Source organism: Carcharhinus amblyrhynchos, chromosome 7, assembly GCF_965287045.1.
Source record: "Carcharhinus amblyrhynchos chromosome 7, sCarAmb.v2.hapA, whole genome shotgun sequence".
Lineage (NCBI taxonomy): Eukaryota > Metazoa > Chordata > Chondrichthyes > Carcharhiniformes > Carcharhinidae > Carcharhinus > Carcharhinus amblyrhynchos.
The window spans coordinates 123,198,480-123,216,359 of NC_137330.1; the positions used below are offsets into that span (position 1 = coordinate 123,198,480).

General features: G+C 43.1%; 1 protein-coding gene across 1 annotated transcript in view; it reads right to left on the reverse strand.

Moving 5' to 3' along the window:
- The window catches only part of lbr (lamin B receptor), a 136,615-nt gene that overhangs the window by 15,500 nt on the left and 103,235 nt on the right, over positions 1–17,880 (reverse strand). Inside the window, exon 9 of the mRNA XM_080193081.1 lies at positions 5,191–5,294. Coding sequence (XP_080049207.1) covers positions 5,191–5,294 — 104 coding nt within the window. The remainder of the gene's footprint in view (positions 1–5,190; positions 5,295–17,880) is intronic.

Sequence of the window (17,880 nt, forward strand, 5' to 3'; positions counted from 1 at the left end):
CCATCACATTCCTGACTACTGCTATGAAGATAGAAAATAAGTGCACAAGTAGGCCAGTCAGCCCTTCAAGCTTGCATCACCATTCAATATGATTATGGCTGATCATGCACTTTCAGTATCCCACTCCTGCTATCTCTCCATACCCCTTGATTGCTTTAGCCGCAAGGACCACGTCTAGTTCTCTCAAAGTCATAGAGGTTTACAGCATGGAAACAGGCCCTTTGGCCCCACTTGTCCATGCCACATTTTTTTTTAACCACGAAGCTAATCCCAATTGCCTGTGTTTGCCCATATCTCTCTATACCCATCTTATCCATGTAACTGTCTAAATGCTTTCTAAAAAACAAAATTATACCTGCTTCTATTACTATCTCTATCTGCTTGTTTCAGACACTCACCACCTTCTGGACCCTCTCACCTTAAAACTATGTCCTCTAGTTTTAGATTCCCCTACTTTTGGGAAAAGATATTGACTAGCTAGTTGATCTATGCCCTTCATTATTTTATTTTATAGACCTCTATATAAATCAACCCTAAGCCTCCTATGCTCCACGGAGCCTATCCAGCCTCTCCTTATAACTCAAACCATCCAAGTCCCGGTAGTGTCCTAGTAAATCTTTTCTGCACTCTTTCTAGTTTAATAATATCCTTTCTATAATAGGGTGACCATAACTACACACAGGAATCCAAGTGTGGCTTTACCAATGTCTTGTACAACTTCAACAAGACATCCCAACTCCTGTATTCAATGTTCTGATCAATGAACCCAAGCATGCCGAATGCCTTCTTTAGCACTCTGCCTATGACTCCACTTTCAAGGAGCCATGAACCTATACCCTTGATCTCTTTGTTCTGTAACTCTCCCCAACGCCCTACCATTAACCGAGCAAGTCCTGCCCTGGTTCAATCTACCAGAATGCATCACCTCACATTTATCTAAATTACACTCCATCTGCCATTCGTCAGCCCACTGGCCCAATTGATCAAGATCCTGTTGTAATCCGAGATAACATTTTTCACTGTCCACTATGCCACCAATCTTGCTGTCATCTGCAAGTGTACTAACCATGCCTCCTAAATTATTATCCAAATCATTAATATAAATGACAAATAACAGTGTATCCCTGGTCACAGGCTTTCAGTCTGAAAAACATTCCTCTACAACCACCTTCTGTCACCAAGCCAATTTTGAATCCATTTGGCTACCTCACCTTGGATCCCAAGAGATTTAATTGTAGCAACAACCTACCACGGACTGCCTTGTCAAAGGCTTTGCTAAAGTCCACGTAGACAACATCAACTACACTACCCTCATCTACCTTCTTGGTTAGCCCTTCAAAAAAACTCAAATTCTTGAGACATGATTTTCCACTCACAAAGCCATGCTGACTGTCCCTAATCAGTCCTTGCATCTCTAAATGCCTGTAGACCCTGTCTCCCAAAATATTTTCTAACAACGTACCCACTACAGCCCTTTTTAAACATAGGCACAACATTTGCCACCCTCCAATCTTCACCTCATCTGTAACTACGATTCATATATCTCTGCCGAGGGATCCGCAATTTTCTCCCTAGCCTCCCACAATGTCTTGGGATACACATCATCAGGCCCTGAGGATTTATCTACCTTGAATATATCTAACGAACTGGCCCCAACAGCTTTCTGCGATAGAGAATTGTACAGGTTCACAACTCTGAGTGAAGAAGTTCTTCTTCATCTCAGTCTTGAATGGCTTACCCCTCATTCTTAGACTGCGACGTCTACTTCTGGACTTATCCACCATTCTCCCCATACCTAGTCTGTAGAATCCCATCAGGATTTTACATATTGCTATAAGATCTCCTCTCATTCTTCTAAATTCCAATGAGTACAAGCCCAGTTGATTCAGTCTCTCTTCTTACACAGTCACAGAGGTTTACAACATGGAAACAGGCCCTTTGGTCCAACTTGTCCATGCTGCCTTTTTTTAAAACCCTTAAGCTAATCCCAATTGACCGCATTTGGCTCATATCTCTCTATACCTGTTTCACCATGTAACTGTCTAAATGCTTTTTAAAAGACAAAATTGTACCCACCTCTACTACTACCTCTGGCAGCTAGTTCCAGACACTCACCACTCTGCGTGTGAAAAAATTGTCCCTCTCACCATAAACCTATGCCCTCTAGTTTTAGGCTCCCCTACCTTTAGGAAAAGATACTGACTATCTACCTCTTCTATGCCCCTCATTATTTTATAGACCTCTATAAGATCACCCCTCAGCCTCCTATGCTCCAGAGAAAAAAGTCCCAGTTTATAGAACATAACAGCGCAGAACAGGCCCTTCGGCCCATGATGTTGCGCCAACCAATTAAAAAGCAATGACCCTCTAATCTAAACCAATCCCTTTCCATCCATAAACCTATCCACGGATCTCTTAAACGCCCCCAAACTAGGCGCATTTACAACTGCAGCAGGCAGGGCATTCCAATCCCTCACCACCCTCTGGGTAAAGAACCTTCCTCTGACATCCATCCTATAACTACCACCCCTTAATTTAAAGCTATGCCCCCTCGTGCTAGCTTTCTCCATCTGTCCACCCTATCTAAACCTCATCATCTTATATGTTTCAATAAGATCCCCTCTTAGCCGCCTTCTTTCTAACGAAAACAACCTCAAATCCCTCAGTCTCTCCTCATAGGACCTCCCCTCCATACCAGGCAACATCCTGGTAAACCTCCTCTGCACCCTCTCCAAAACCTCCATATCCTTCCTATAATGTGGGGACCAGAACTGCACACAATACTCCAAGTGCGGCCGCACCAGAGTTTTGTACAGTTGCAACATGACACTGCGGCTCCTAAATTCAATCCCCCTACCAATAAACACCAAGACACCGTATGCCTTCCTAACAACCTTATCTACTTGATTCCCAACTTTCAGGGATCTATGTACACATACACCTAGATCCCTCTGTTCATCCACACTATTCAGAGTCCTACCGTTAGCCCTATACTCTACACGTTATTCCTGCCAAAGTGAATTACCTCACACTTTTCCACATTAAACTCCATCCGCCACCTCTTGGCCCAGCTCTGCAACTTGTCCAAGTCTCTCTGTAAACTATGACACCCTTCCTCACTATCTACCACACCTCTTCTATGGCCCTCATTATCCAGCCTCTCCTTATAAAACTCAATCCATCAAGTCCCAGTAGCATCTGAGTAAATCCTTTTTGCATTCTTTCTAGTTTAATAATATTCTTTCTATAATAGGGTGACCAGAAGTGTACACAGTATTCCAAGTGTGGCCTTACCAATGTCTTGTACAACTTCAACAAGACGTCCCAACTCCTGTATTAAATATTCTGACTGATGAAACCAAGGATGCCGAATGCCTTCTTCACCACTCTGTCCACCTATGACTCCACCTTCAAGGAGCTATGAACCTGTACCCCTAGATCTCTTTGTTCTGTAACTCTCTCCAATCCCCCACCATTAACTGAGTGTGTCAGTCCTGCAATTCCAGAAATCAGTCTGGTGATTTTTTTTTATTGGGCAACAATGTCCTTCCTCAGACGAGGAAGCCAAAACTGCTGCAGCAAGACATCCCTACTCCTACACGCAAATCCTCTCGCTATGAAGGTCAGCATTTTATTAGCTTTCCTCACCATCTGCTGTACCTGCATACCAACCATCAGCGCTGTTCCACCATGACATCCAGGTTACGCTGCACTTGCCCTTTTCCTAAACTGCTACCATTCAGATAATCTTCCTACCTGTTTTTGCCACCAAAGTGGATAACCTCACATTCATCCACATTATATTGTGTTTTGCCAAGTATTTGGCAAGACAGGTCATCCTGTTCAAATCACCCAGCAGCTTCTTGGTATTGTCCTCACAGCACATACACTGCCACCCAGCTTAGTGTCGTCTATAAATTTGGAGATATTGCATTCAATTCCTTCATCCAAATCATCAATGTATATTGTGAACAGAGAGTAGACAGCCTTTTGGGGAGTAAGGAAACAAATTACATCCTCCAAAGTTCCCAGCTCTTGTAGCCACAGTATTTATGTGACTGGTTCAGTTTAGTTTCTCTCCTACCTGAAGGAAAATAGATCAAGCATTAAAACACACTGGATTCACTTCTTACGGTGGCAGAATACGGATGGCCAGCTGTGACCTCTGGCCATAGTAGGTAACCACTAATGAATTGACCTATAGGGAATGGAGAGTGGTATAACAAGCAAATGATTTCTGAACCATTTTAAAAATCTCCAACAGTTCAGGAGTAATCAGCTTTTTGCAACCTGGTCAAGTCGTTTCTTCACCTCAAGCTGCAATATTGAGTATTTTGTCTTGTCTTTCTATTGGGTGGATTACCGGTGCTAAACAAATGATTAATCTTCATAGGCTGACAGGTGCTTTGTTGCACCAAAATCAAAGGGAGAAATTTACAATTTGCTTTTTGTTCAGAAAAAGACATTTTAATTTATTATTGTCACATGTATTAACATAGTGAAAAGTATTGATTCTTTCGCACTATACAGATAAAGCATACCTTCATAGAGAAGGAAGGGAGGGAGTGCAGAATGTACTGTTACAGTCATAACTAGGGTGTAGAGAAAGATCAACTTAATGCAAGTTAAGTCCGTTCAAAAGTCTGACAGCAGCAGGGAAGGGAGAAGCTGTTCTTGAGTCGTCGGTTGGTACATGATCTCAGACTTTTGTATCTTTTTCCTGAAGGAAGGTGGTAGAAGAGAGATTATCTGGGGTGTGTGGGGTCCTTAATAATGCTGGCTGCTTTGCCGAGGCAGCATTTACCAATATTTAGAATTTGGATAAGTTTTAACACATGCCACACATGAAACCTGTGTATATAATCAGAGAACTGGAAAGAGTTGGAATGGTAGAACAGTTTACATAGCTCTATCCACGCTAGGTGCTGATATTGAAGTCTGCGTTGTCAATGGTGTCATAAGACCATCTAATCTTGGCCAATTAGGACTTGAATGCACTTTGATCAGGATCAGGCCTGTTCAACACATGCTCATACATGCTTCCTTTCAACTTCAAGGTCAACAGGACAGGGGGAATGTGTTTAAGCGGAAGGAAACTTGGAAAGAAGTAGAGAACCAAAAATGATAGCTAGTATTCAAAAAAGCTACCCTGTAGTTTATAATTTTAGTCAGTAGATGCTTCAAACTCACCCAGCCCATCAAGCCTGGACGTAGCTCACAGAAATACTTCAGATCAAAGTTTCTGATACGAGGATTCAGTTCTCGCCCAATAAAGAAGTCATAAACAAAACTACCTGCAAACCAATGTAGTGATTAAACAAATTGCAATGTTTTATATATATATAGCAACTAGATTTGAAGGGTTCACTGCATTAAAATGGGAACGTTCCACCTCTTGCAGGCTTTTGTGCTAGGATCGGACAGTATTTAATTATTGGGAGTAATGGAATGTGTACACTGCTACAGGAGAAGAGGAAGCATCAAACAGAATCCTACAGTGCTGAAGGCGGCCATTTGGTCCATCAAGTCTGCACCAACCTGGAATCTTGCCCTGTAATGTAGTATTGAGCAAAACCTGCAGTACATTCCTACACTCAGGGGCAAGGAAGGAAGAAAGGAAGGTGGGTTTACAGATGGTTAGCACCCAGCATCTCCCACTATGGTCCTGAAGCAGGCAATCTTGCATTATGTCAGTGTCCATTACACTATGTCTCACTAAACACTTGTGGATTGTCAATAAGGTGTGGAACACAAAACTTACCAGACTATATTTTCATTGAGGTTAAATAATGAAAACATTTCCAGCTACTTATCTCCAAAGTCCTGTATTGACCTAATAGTGACACCTGGGTGGGCAACATACAAACTAAATACATTCAGACTAAAAATAAAGTAGTTTTGAAAGCTGGAGTTCTGATCAGAAACCATTATAACCAAAAGATTTTAGCTTTGGAGTAAGCTCTAGAATTCCTTCCCTGAACCTCTTTGCCTTTTCACATGGGATTGTTGGCTAATTATGGATCGAGCACACCGAAGCAGCTTTGGGAAGAATAGCCAAACAGCATGGCAAGTAGGAACTAGTACTCTTGCTATGTGTCAAAGAAAGAAAGAAGGCATAAGCCAATAAACTCTAGACCTTATTGTTAGGATACCACATCAGAAACCTGAGGTATGTTATGAAGTCAGACTCAAACCCAACAATTTTCTATTTTGGCACTGACATGAGGATAGGATGTTTCACTCCAGGTGAGATTATACTGACACATTGGGAAGCTTTTATCAAAATAAAATTTACAACACAGTTTAATTTCAACAAATGAATTAGCTTAACTTTTAAAACAACTGAACAATACTTAAACGAGATGCAACTCTTAACCGTTAACCTCACTGCAAATTTCAATTCAAGCAACAGTCCTCTTATGGACTTAAACCCTTCCTTTAAAATTAGTTAGCAAAACACCGGCTTGTTTGTCTCAGGTTAACAGTACTAGAGCTTTCTTAATACCGGGGGCAGGGGAGAGCGAGAGCGAGCAAGCAATTTCTTCTGGCAGTCTAAACAACAACTCCTATATTTGTCAAAATGAAGTTGAAATCTATTTCTTCCTTGTAAGCTTAGCCCCTCCCATTTAGGAAATGACTGTCAATCAACCTAGTCAAAACTATACACTAAAACCCCCAGTGGAGACCCAAATAAACACAAATGCTTAAAACAAACACTCCAGCTCTGAAACGAGTACTTAACCTGTGCTCTCAGCTATCAATGCAAAGGTTTATTTCTTAAAGGCACACTATTATCACAATAATGATAAAAAGTAACAGTCAACATTGCTCTGTAAGGGAAAGGGAAATTATGCTTCACTGATTTATCGGCCTTGTTTGAAGACATTATGAACAACAAATTTTCAGAAGGTATTTGATGAAAAGTGCTACATTAAACATACTGGTTACAGAAATTAAGTCACATGGTAAGCAGGGAACTGTCAACTCTGAAGCAAAGAGTCAGGGGTTTTGAGGTATTTATTCAGAATGGTGGGATGTGGAAAAGTGCCAAGGATCTGTGATGGTCTTTCATTTTCCGTAAAATAAATCATTTGAATATAGGAGCAAGGGGAATAATGTCAAATTAGGAGTGTGAAAGTCAATGAGGAAGAATACGTGAGGAAACTGGCACATTATTATGGTCAGACAGAAGATGACTACAGGGAGATGTGAGGCTGCATATTTTAGGTGGGAGAGCAAGAAGGAAGCTACATATTGTAAATTATATGACTTTTAAAATGGAGTATAAAAAATTTCTAAAGGATACAATCACAGGAAAGGGTTACTTATAGCAATAAAGTGAATCAGTTAAACTGTTTTGGTCATAAATTCATAAGATTATAGGAGCAGAATTAAGCCATTCAGCCCATTGAGTCTGCTGATATTCTCCTCATCCCCATTTTCCTGCCTTCTCCCCATAATGTTTCAACCAATTACCAATTAAAAATCTGACTAACTCCTTCTTAAATTTACTCACTGTCCCAGCATTCACCACATTTTGGGATAGCGAATGCCAGATTCACAACTCTTTGGGAGTAGTGGTTTCTCTTCAACTCAGTTTTAAATTTGCTATCCCTTATCCTAAGGCTATGACCTCTTGCCCTAGGATGCCCCACCATTGGAAGCATCCGTTCCATGTCTACTTTATCTACACTTTTTAATCATCTTCTATACCTCAATTTGATCTCTCCTCATTCTTCTAAATTCCAGAGGGTATAGGCCTAAACTGTTCAATCTCTCTTCATACGATAAACCCCTCATCTCTGGAATCAATCTAGTGAACCTCCTCCGAACTGCCTCCAAAGCCACTACATCTTTCTTCAAATATGGGGACCAAAACTGCACAATCTCCAGGTGCAGCCTCACCAATGCCTTGTATATCCTATTCCTTTAGCTATAAATGCCAAAATTCCATTGCTTTCCTTATTATCTGCTGTACCTGCATGCTGGGTTTCTATGACTCATGAACGAGGACACCCAGATCTCTCTGCACTGGAGCATCCCAACATCTGTCTCCATTTTAGATAATAAGTCATATTAGTGAAAGGTCAATTCTTCTCTTCAAAAAGGTAACATAGGATCTCCTACATCCAATTGAACAAGTAATTGGGGACACAATTAACATTTCATTCAAAAGAAGACACCTTTAACAATATAGCTATTTTTTAGTACTACAACAAAGTGCCAGCCTGGATTATGTATGTGTCCTGGGGTGGTTCTTAAACCCAAAGCTAGCTGACAGAGACAAACAGTAACCCAATTGAGCTAAATTGAGATTTAATAATTTTTAGTCATAGGTACACAAGTAGAAAAAGACCTAACAAAAAGGCAATGGGACTCCGTGTACGAAGGATTATGGAAGGCAGTGATGTAAAACTTCAGTTCAGTTATAGATGGGGTTTTATGTACAACTCTGGGCACAACAGTACAAAATACTAAAAGTCTTTGATTTGATTTATTGTCACATGTATTAACATACAGTGAAAAGTATTGTTTCTTGTGCACTATACAGACAAAGCATGCTATGCATACAGGGCAGAATGCAGTGTTACATTCATAGCTAGGGTGTACAGAACGACCAACTTAATGAAGGTAGGACCATTTAAAAAGTCTGATGGCAGCAGGGAAGAAGAAGTTGTTCTTCAATCAGTTGGTATGTGAGCTCAGACTTCTGTACGTTTTTTTACGACAGAAGATGGTGGAACAGAGCACATCCAGGGTGTATGGGGTCCTCGATTATACTGGCTGCTTTGCTGAGGCAGCAGGAAGTGTAGATGGAGTCAATGGCTGGGAGGCTGGTTTGTGTGATGGACTGGGCTTTGTAGTTTCTTGCGGTGGACAAAGCAGGAGGAATACCAAGCTGTGATATAACCAGAAAAAGTGCTTTCTATGGTGCATCTGTAAACGTTGGAGAGTTGTAATGGACATGCCAAATTTCCTCAGCCTCCTGAGAAGGTAGCGCAGTAGATGGTGCACTGCTGGGAGTTTTTTTTTGAATAGGCCTCCAAAAAGTTCCAGAGATGTAGAGGAAAGGATTGCAAAGATGATCCTGGATAGGTGCGAAAGTAACAGGGTAGTTGTTACAGGGGACTTTAACTTTACAAATATTGATTGGAAAAGGTATAGTTCAAATATGTTTTGGGGGGGGGGGGGGGGGGGGGGTCAGTTTTTGTCCAATGTGTGGGTTTCCTGACACAGTATGTAGATAGACCAACAAGGAGGTGAGGCCACATTGGATTTGGTACTGGGTAATGAACCAGGCCAGGTGTTAGACTTGGGAGGTAGGTGAGCACTTTGGTGATAGTGACCACAATTCGGTTACGTTTACCTTAGTGATGGAAAGGGATAGGTATATACCGAAGGGCAAAAGTTATAGCTGGGGGAAAGGAAATTATGAGGCGATTAGCCAAAATTTAGGATACATAAGTTGGAGTAGGAAACTGCAGGGGCTGGAAACAACTGAAATGTGGAGCTTGTTCAAGGAGCAGCTACAGCGAGTCCTTGATAAATATGTACCTGTCAGGCAGGGAGGAAGTGGTCAAGCGAAGGAACCGTGGTGTACTAAGGAAGTTGAATCTCTGGTGAAGAGGAAGGAGGAGACTTATGTAAAGATAAGACGTGAAGGCTCAGTTAGGGCACTGGAGAGTTATAAATTAGCCAGGAAGGAGCTAAAGAGAGAGAGTTAAGGAGAGCTAGTAGAGGACATGAGAAGGCTTTGGCAGGTAAGTTCAAGGAGAACCCTAAAGCTTTCTATAGGTATGTCAGGAATAAAAGATTGATTAGGGCAAGATTAGGGCAAGATTAGGGCCAGTCAGGGACAGTGGTGGGAAGTTGTGCGTGGAGCCTGAAGAGATAGAAGAGGCACTAAATGAATATTTTTCGTCAGTATTCACACAGGAAAAAGTCAATGTAGTCGAGGAGAATACTAAGAGACAGGCTTTTAGACTAGACGGGATTGAGGTACATAAGGAGGAGGTGTTAGCAATTCTTGAGTGTATGAAAATAGATAAGTCCCCTGGGCCGGATGGGATTTATCCTAGGATTCCCTGGGAGGCTAGGGAGGAGATTGCAGAGCCTTTCGCTTTGATCTTTGCGTCATCATTGGCTACAGGTATAGTGCCGGAAGACTGGAGGAGAGCAAATGTTGTCCCCTTGTTCAAGAAGGGGAGTAGAGACCATCCTGGGAATTATAGACTGGTGGGCTTTACCTCTGTTGTGGGAAAAGTTTTGGAAAGGATTATAAAGAGAGGATTTATAATCATCTAGAGAGGAATAAATTGATTAGGGGTAGTCAACACGGTTTTGTGAAAGGTAGGTTGTGCCTCACAAACCTTGAGTTCTTTGAGGTGGTGACCAAAGAGGTGGATAAGGGTAAAGCAGTTGACTGGTGTATATGGATTTTAGCGAAGTGTTTGATAAGGTTCCCCATGGTAAGCTACTGCAGAAAATACTGATGCATGGGATTGAGGGTGATTTCGCAGTTTGGATCAGGAATTGGCTCGCTGATAGAAGACAGAGGGTGGTGGGTGATGGGAAATATTCACCCATCAGTTCAGTTACTAGTGGTGTACTGCAGGGATCTGTATTGGGCCACTGCTGTTTGTCATTTTTATAAATGACCTAGATGAGGGTGTAGAAGGATGGGTTAGTAAATTTGAGGACAACACTAAAGTCAGAGGAGTTGTAGACAGTGAGGATGGATGTTACAGTTTGCAGAGGGACATAGATAAGCTGCGGAGCTGGGCTGAGAGGTGGCAAATGGAGTTTAATGCAGATAAGTGTGAAGTAATTCACTTTGGAAAGAGTAACAGGATTACAGAATATAGGGCCAATGAAAGGACTCCTGGTAGTGTTGACGAGCAAAGAGATCTGCGTACATGTGCACAGATCCCTGAAAGTTGGCACCCAGGTTGATAAGGTTGTTAAGAAGGCGTATGGTGTGTTAGCTTTTATTGATAGAGGGATTGAATTTCGGAGCTGTGAGATGTTGCAACTGTACAAAACTCGGTGCGGCCACACTTGGAGTATTGCGTACAGTTTTGGTCGCCGCATTATAAGGAAGATATGCAAGCTTTGGAAAGGGTGCAGAGGTGGTTTACCAGGATGTTGCCTGGTGTGGTGGGACGGTCTTATGAGGAAAGGCTGAGGGACTTGAGGTTGTTTTCATTAGAGAGAAGAAGGTTAAGATGTGACCTAATTGAGGCATACAAGATGATCAGAGGATTAGATAGGGTGGACAGTGACAGCCTTTTTCCTCGGATGGTGATGGCTAACACGAGGGGACATAGCTTTAAATTGAAGGGTGATAATTATAGGATGGATGTCAGAGGTAGATTCCTTACTCCGAGGGTAGTAAGGGCGTGGAATGTGCTGCCTGCAGCAGTTGTGGACTCACGATCTTTAAGGGTATTCAAATGGTCATTGGATAGGCATATGGATAATATTGGAATAGTTTAGGTTGGAAGGTCATTAGATTCATTCCACTGGTTGGCGCAACATCGAGGGCCGAAGGGCCTGTACTGCGCTGTAATGTTCTAAGTTCTATTGGTGGACTTTCTTACTAAAGCACTGGCGTGGAGGGACCAGGACAGGTTGTTGGTGATCTGGATATCTAGAAATTTGAAGCTGTGGGTCATTTCCACTTCATCCCTATTGATATAGACAGGGGCATGATGACTATCTCCTTCGTTTTGCTGACACTGAGGGAGAGATTATTGTCATCGCACCAGTTCACCAGATTCTCTATCTACATTAGGAGGTTATAGAGTCAGAGGTTTACAGCATGGAAACAGGTCCTTTAGCTCAACTTGTCCATGCTGCCTTTTTTTTTAAAAAGCAGGAAGCTAGTCCTGTTTACCCACATTTGGACTCATATTCCTCTATATCCATCTTACCCATGTAACTGTCTAAATGCTTTTTAAAAAGACAAAATTGTACCTGCCTCTACTACTAACTCTGGCAGTTTGTTACAGACATTCACCACCCTCTGAAAAAATTGCTCCTCTGGACACTTTTGTTTCTCCCCCCTCTCATCTTAAACCTATGCCGTCTTGTTTTAGACTGCCAACTTTTGGGAAAAGGTATTCTCTAGATGGGTGATCAATACCCCTCATTATTTTATAGACCTCTATAAGATCACCCCTCAGCTTTCTACGTGCCAGAGAAAGAAGTTACAATCTATCTAGCCTCTCCTTATAATTCAATCCATCAAGTCCTGGTAGCATCCAGTAGATCTTTTCTGCGCTCTTTTTAGTTTAATAATATTCTTTCCATAATAGGCTGACCAGAATTGCAAACAGTATTCCAAGTGTAGCCTTACCAATGTCTTTTACAACTTCAACAAGACTCCTGTATTCATTGTTGTGACCAATAAAACCAAACATGCCAAATGCCTTCTTCACCACTCTGTCCACCTGTGGCTCCATTTTCAAGGACCTATGAACATGTACCTCCAGATCTCTTTGTTCTGTAACTCTCCCCAATGCCCTACCATTAACTAAGTCCTGCCCTGGTTCAATTTACCAAAATGCATCACCTCGCATTTGTCTAAATTAAACTCCATCTGCCATTTGTTAATCCACTGGCCCAATTGTTCAACAATCGGAGCAATCGGAGATAACTTTCTAATATGCAGTACCTTGTCAAAGGCCTCGCTAAAGTCCATGTAGACAACATCAACTGTACTGCCCTCAGCCACCTTCTTGGTTATCCCCTTCAAAAAACTCAAATTTGTGAGACATGATTTTCCACACATAAAGCCATGCTGACTGTCCCTAATCAGTACTTGCATCTCTAAATGCCTGTAGAGCCTGTCTCTCAAAATACTTTCCAACAACTTACCCACCACAGATGTGAGGCTCAATGGCTTGTAGTTGTCAGGCTTTTCCTTGCAGCCCTTTTTAAACAAGCGCATAACATTTGCCACCCTCCAATATTCAGGTACTTCACCCGTGACTATCGATGATTCAAATATCTTGGTTTGGGGACCCGCAATTTCCTCCCTAGCCTCCCACAATATCCTGGGAATTTATCAACCTTGATGCGCTTTAAGACTTCCAACACCACCTGCTCTGTAAGATGTACACTCCTCAAGACATCATTATTTATTTCCCCAAGTTCCCTCACATTAGTGCTTTTCTCAACAGTGAATACTGATGAGAAATATTCATTTAAGATCTCACCCATTTCTTGTGGATCGGCACATACATGACCTTGCTATACTCAAGAGGCCCTACTCTCTCCCTTGTTACTCTTTTACCTGTGATGTATTTGTAGAAGTTCTTTGGATTCTCCTTTGCCTTATCTGACAAAAACAATCGTGTCCCCTTTTTGCCTTCCTGATTTCTCTCAACTCTACTCCGACACCCCCTATACTCTTCAAGGGATTCACTTGATCCCAGCTGCCCATGCATGTCATGTGCGTCCTTCTTCTTCTTGACCAGGACCTCAATATCCCAAGTCATCCAGGTTTCCCTACTTCTGCCAGCTCTCGTTTCCCTTCAGATTGTACAAAACTTTTGCCTTTTACTAAAGATTTCCAAGTAGAATGTGCTTACCCTGAACCCTGGTTAACACACTTTTTAAAGCGTGCCACTTACCAGACATCCCTTTGCCTTCCCACAGACTCCCTCAATTAACTTTTGAAAGTTCCTGCCTGATAATATTCTAAATTGGGGCAAGGCCAATTTTGATGTTAACTTTTGGGCCAGACTTATCATTCTCCAGAGCTATCTTAAAACCAATAGAATTATGGTCAATGGTCCCAAAGTGATCCCTCACTAATACCTGCCCTTCCTTATTTCCCATGAGGAGGTCAGGTTTTGCCCCCTCTCTAGTCAGGCCATCCACATACTGAAGGAGAAATTCCTCCTGAATACACTCAACATATTTCTCTCCATCCAACTCTCTAATACTATGACTGCCCCAGTCAATATTGCGAAAGTTAAAATCCCCTAATGTTACCATTATTTTTCTTGGAACTATCTGTAATCTCCTTACATATTTGCTCCTGAATTTTCCGCTGACTGTTTGGGGGCCTACAGTACAACCCTATCAAAGTGATTCCCCCCTTCTTATCTCAGTTCTACCCATATACACTCAATAACCGAACCCTTGGATATATTCTCTCTCAGTACAGCCGTGATGCTTTCCCTAATCAAAAGAGCAACTTCCCCTCCTGTTCTATCTTTCAAATAGCATCTGTTACCCTGGGACACTGAGCTGCCAGTTTTGTCCTTTCCTTAGCCATTGCTATAATATCCCAGTCCCACGTTCCCATCCATGCTCTGAGTTCATCTGCTTTGCCCGTCAGGCCTCTGGCATTAAAATAAATGCAGTTTAATCTGGACTTCCCTTGCTCTTTGTCCTGCTTCTGTCTGATCTGTCTGGTACTAAGATTACTGACACTGCCTTTACTAATTAATGTGCTCTCTTTAACTTCTGTGCTGTCCTCAAACTTCTCTTCTGCTTTGGATCCAACCCCCAAACCAAACTAGTTTAAACCCTCTCGAGTGGCTCTCGTAAATCTCCCCGCCAGGATGTTAGTCCCTCTCCAGTTCAGGTGTAACCTGGCCCTCTTGAACAGGTTACCCCTTCCCCAGAAAAGATCCCAATGATCCAAAAATCTAAATCCCTGCCCCCTGCACCAGCTCTCAAGCCATATATTCATCTGTCTAAACTTCCTATTCCTGCTCTCAATAGCACGTAGTACTGGCAATAATTCAGCAATTGCTACCTTTGAGGTCCGACATGTTGGCCTTCTGCCTAACTCTCTATATTTCCACTTCAGGACCTCATCCCTTTTCTTACCAAGATGCACAACAACCTCTGGCTGCTCACCCTCCCCCTTAAGAATGTCCTGCTCAGAGACATCCTTGACCCTGGCACCATGGAGGCAACACACCATCCTGGAGTCTCGATTGTGGCCACAGAAATGCCTGTCTGTGCCTCTAACTAGTGAGTCCCCTATTACTGCTGCTTGCTTGCTCTTTGCCCGACCCTGTACCACACAAGCAGCAGCTGGTATCTCTCCCTGACAGCTATCCCCCTCAAAAGTATCTAAAATGGTATACCTGTTTGAAAGGGAAACAGCCACAAGAAACTCCTGCACTACCTGCCTGCCTCTCCTGGTGGTCACCCATCCACCTGACTGAACCTGTGGTGTGACAGCCTCCCTGTAACTAGTGTCTATGACACTCTGCCTCCTGTATGTTCCACAGTGTATCTACCTGCTGCTCTAACTGAACAATGCGATCTGCGAGGAGCGCAAATTGTGCGGAGGGTGTGGAGAGTCTGCAGAAGGATCTAGATAGGCTGGGCGAATGGGCCAGGAAATGGCAAATGGAATTTAATGTTGGCAAGTGTGAGGTGGTCCACTTTGGTAGGAAGAATGGTAGGAAGGACTATTACTTACGTGGCGAAAAACTGCAGCAGGCGACGGTGCAGAGGGACCTCGGGGTCCTTGTGCATGAGTCGCAAAAACCCAGCTTGCAGGTGCAGCAGGTGGTCAGGAAGGCGAATGGGATGCTGGCCTTCATAGCGAGGGGGATTGAATATAAAAGTAGGGAGGTCTTGCTGCAGCTGTATAGGGCATTGGTGAGGCCGCAGCTGGAGTACTGTGTGCAGTTTTGGGCGCCGCACCTGTGCAAGGATATTTTGGCCCTGGAGGGAGTGCAGAGGAGGTTTACTAGGCTGATACCGGAGTTGAGGGGGTTGAACTATGAGGAGAGGCTGAATAAACTAGGCTTGTACTCGCTAGAGTTTAGAAGAATGAGGGGAGATCTCATTGAGACGTATAAGATGATGAATGGGATGGATAGGATAGAGGTGGAGAGACTCTTCCCGCTCAAAAAAGACAGTAGGACTAGGGGGCACAGCCTCAAGATAAAGGGGAGGCGGTTTAGAACGGAGTTGAGGAGGAACTTCTTCACTCAAAGGGTGGTGAATCTCTGGAATTCTCTGCCCGTTGAAGTGGTGGAGGCTGCCTCGCTAAATATTTTTAAGAAGCGGGTTGATGGGTTTTTGATAAGAGGGGATTAAGGGTTATGGGGAGAGGGCGGGAAAGTGGAACTGAGCCACAACAGATCAGCCATGATCTTATTGAATGGCGGGGCAGGCTCGAAGGGCTAGATGGCCTACTCCTGCTCCTATTTCTTATGTTCTTATGTTCTTAGATGCAACTGGACACACTTGCTGCAGACAAAGTTGTCAGGGAGACGAGATTGCCAACTAATCTCCCTCATCTGGCAGGAGGAGCATACCACTGCCCTAACTACCATACTGCCCTTATACGGGTAGGAAGGCAAAAGAATCTCAACTCGGTTGCAGCCACTCACCATTGCAAAACTAAAAGGGAAACGAGCTAGTAAAACAAAACCATACTTATGTTTATAAAACCTGACCGGCGCTGTGAAAAGAAAAAGGGAACTGAATTTCCTTCGCTGGAAAGCGAACATCTGGCATTGCGTCGACACTTTGCAAAAGTCAGCGGGCAGAGGGGTTTTATTGATAGCGAAGGTTATCAAAACTACAGGGGAATCTTGATCAGTTAAGGAAGTGGGCTGAGAATTGGCAAATGGATTTCAATACAGATAAGTGAGAGGCATTGTACTTTGAAAAGTCAAACCAGGGTAGGACTTACAGAGAATGGTAGGGACCTGGGAGTGTTGACGAGCAGCATGACATAGATAGGATGCAAGACTAGGCTGAGAAGTGGTAGATGGACTTCAACCCAGATAAGTGTGTAGTGGTCCATTTTTGGCAGGTCCAATGCGATGAAGGAGTATAATATCAAGGGTAAGACTCTTAGCAGTGTGGAGGATCAGAAGGACCTTGGGGTCTGGGTCCATTGGACTCTTAAATCGGCCTCGCAGGTAGAGGATGTGGTCACGAAGGCACATGGTGTACTAGCCTTCATTAATCGAGGGATCGCGTTTAGGAGCCGGGAGATAATGCTGCAGCTTTATAAGACTCTAGTCAGACCCCACGGAGTACTGTGCGCAGTTCTGGTCACCTCATTACAAGAAAGATGTGGAAGCTATTGAAACGGTGCAGAGGAGATTTACAAGGATGTTGCCTGGATTGGGTGGCATGCCTTATGAGGATAGGTTGAGGAAGATAGGTCTTTTCTCCCTGGAGAGACGAAGGATGAGAAGCAACCTGATAGAGATTTATAAGATGTTGAGAGGTTTAGATCGGGTGGATTCTCAGAGGCTATTTCCCAGGGCTGAAATGGTCGTTACGAGAGGTTTAAGGTGCTGGGGAGTAGATACAGAGGAGATGTCAGGGGTAAGTTTTTTACTCAGAAGGTAGTGGATGAGTGGAATCGGCTGCCGTTGGTGGTGGTGGAGGCAAACTCGTTGGGGTCTTTTAAGAAACTTCTGGATGAGTACATGGGATCTAATGGAATTGAGGATTATAGCTAGGCCTAGTAGGTAGGGATATGATCAGCGCAACTTGTGGGCCAAAGGGCCTGTTTGTGTTGTAGTTTTCTATGTTCTAACAGAAGGGCCCAGGAGTCCAAGTAACTTGTTGAAAGCAGTGTCACAGGTAGACAGGTTGGTGAAGAAGCATTTAGCACAATGGCCTTCATCAGTCAGGGCACTGAGTACAGGAGTTGAGACATTATGTTCCAGTTGTACAAGTTGTTGGTAAGACCGCACTTGGAAGTACTGTGTACAGTTTTGGTCCTGTTATAAGAAAGGCATTGATAATCTAGAAAGAATGCAAAGAAGATTTACAAGGATGTTGCCAGGACTGAGTTATTATGGAGAGGTCAGCCAGGCTAGTACTTTATTCCTTGGAATGTAAGAGAACGAGGGGTGACCTTATTGAGATGTACAT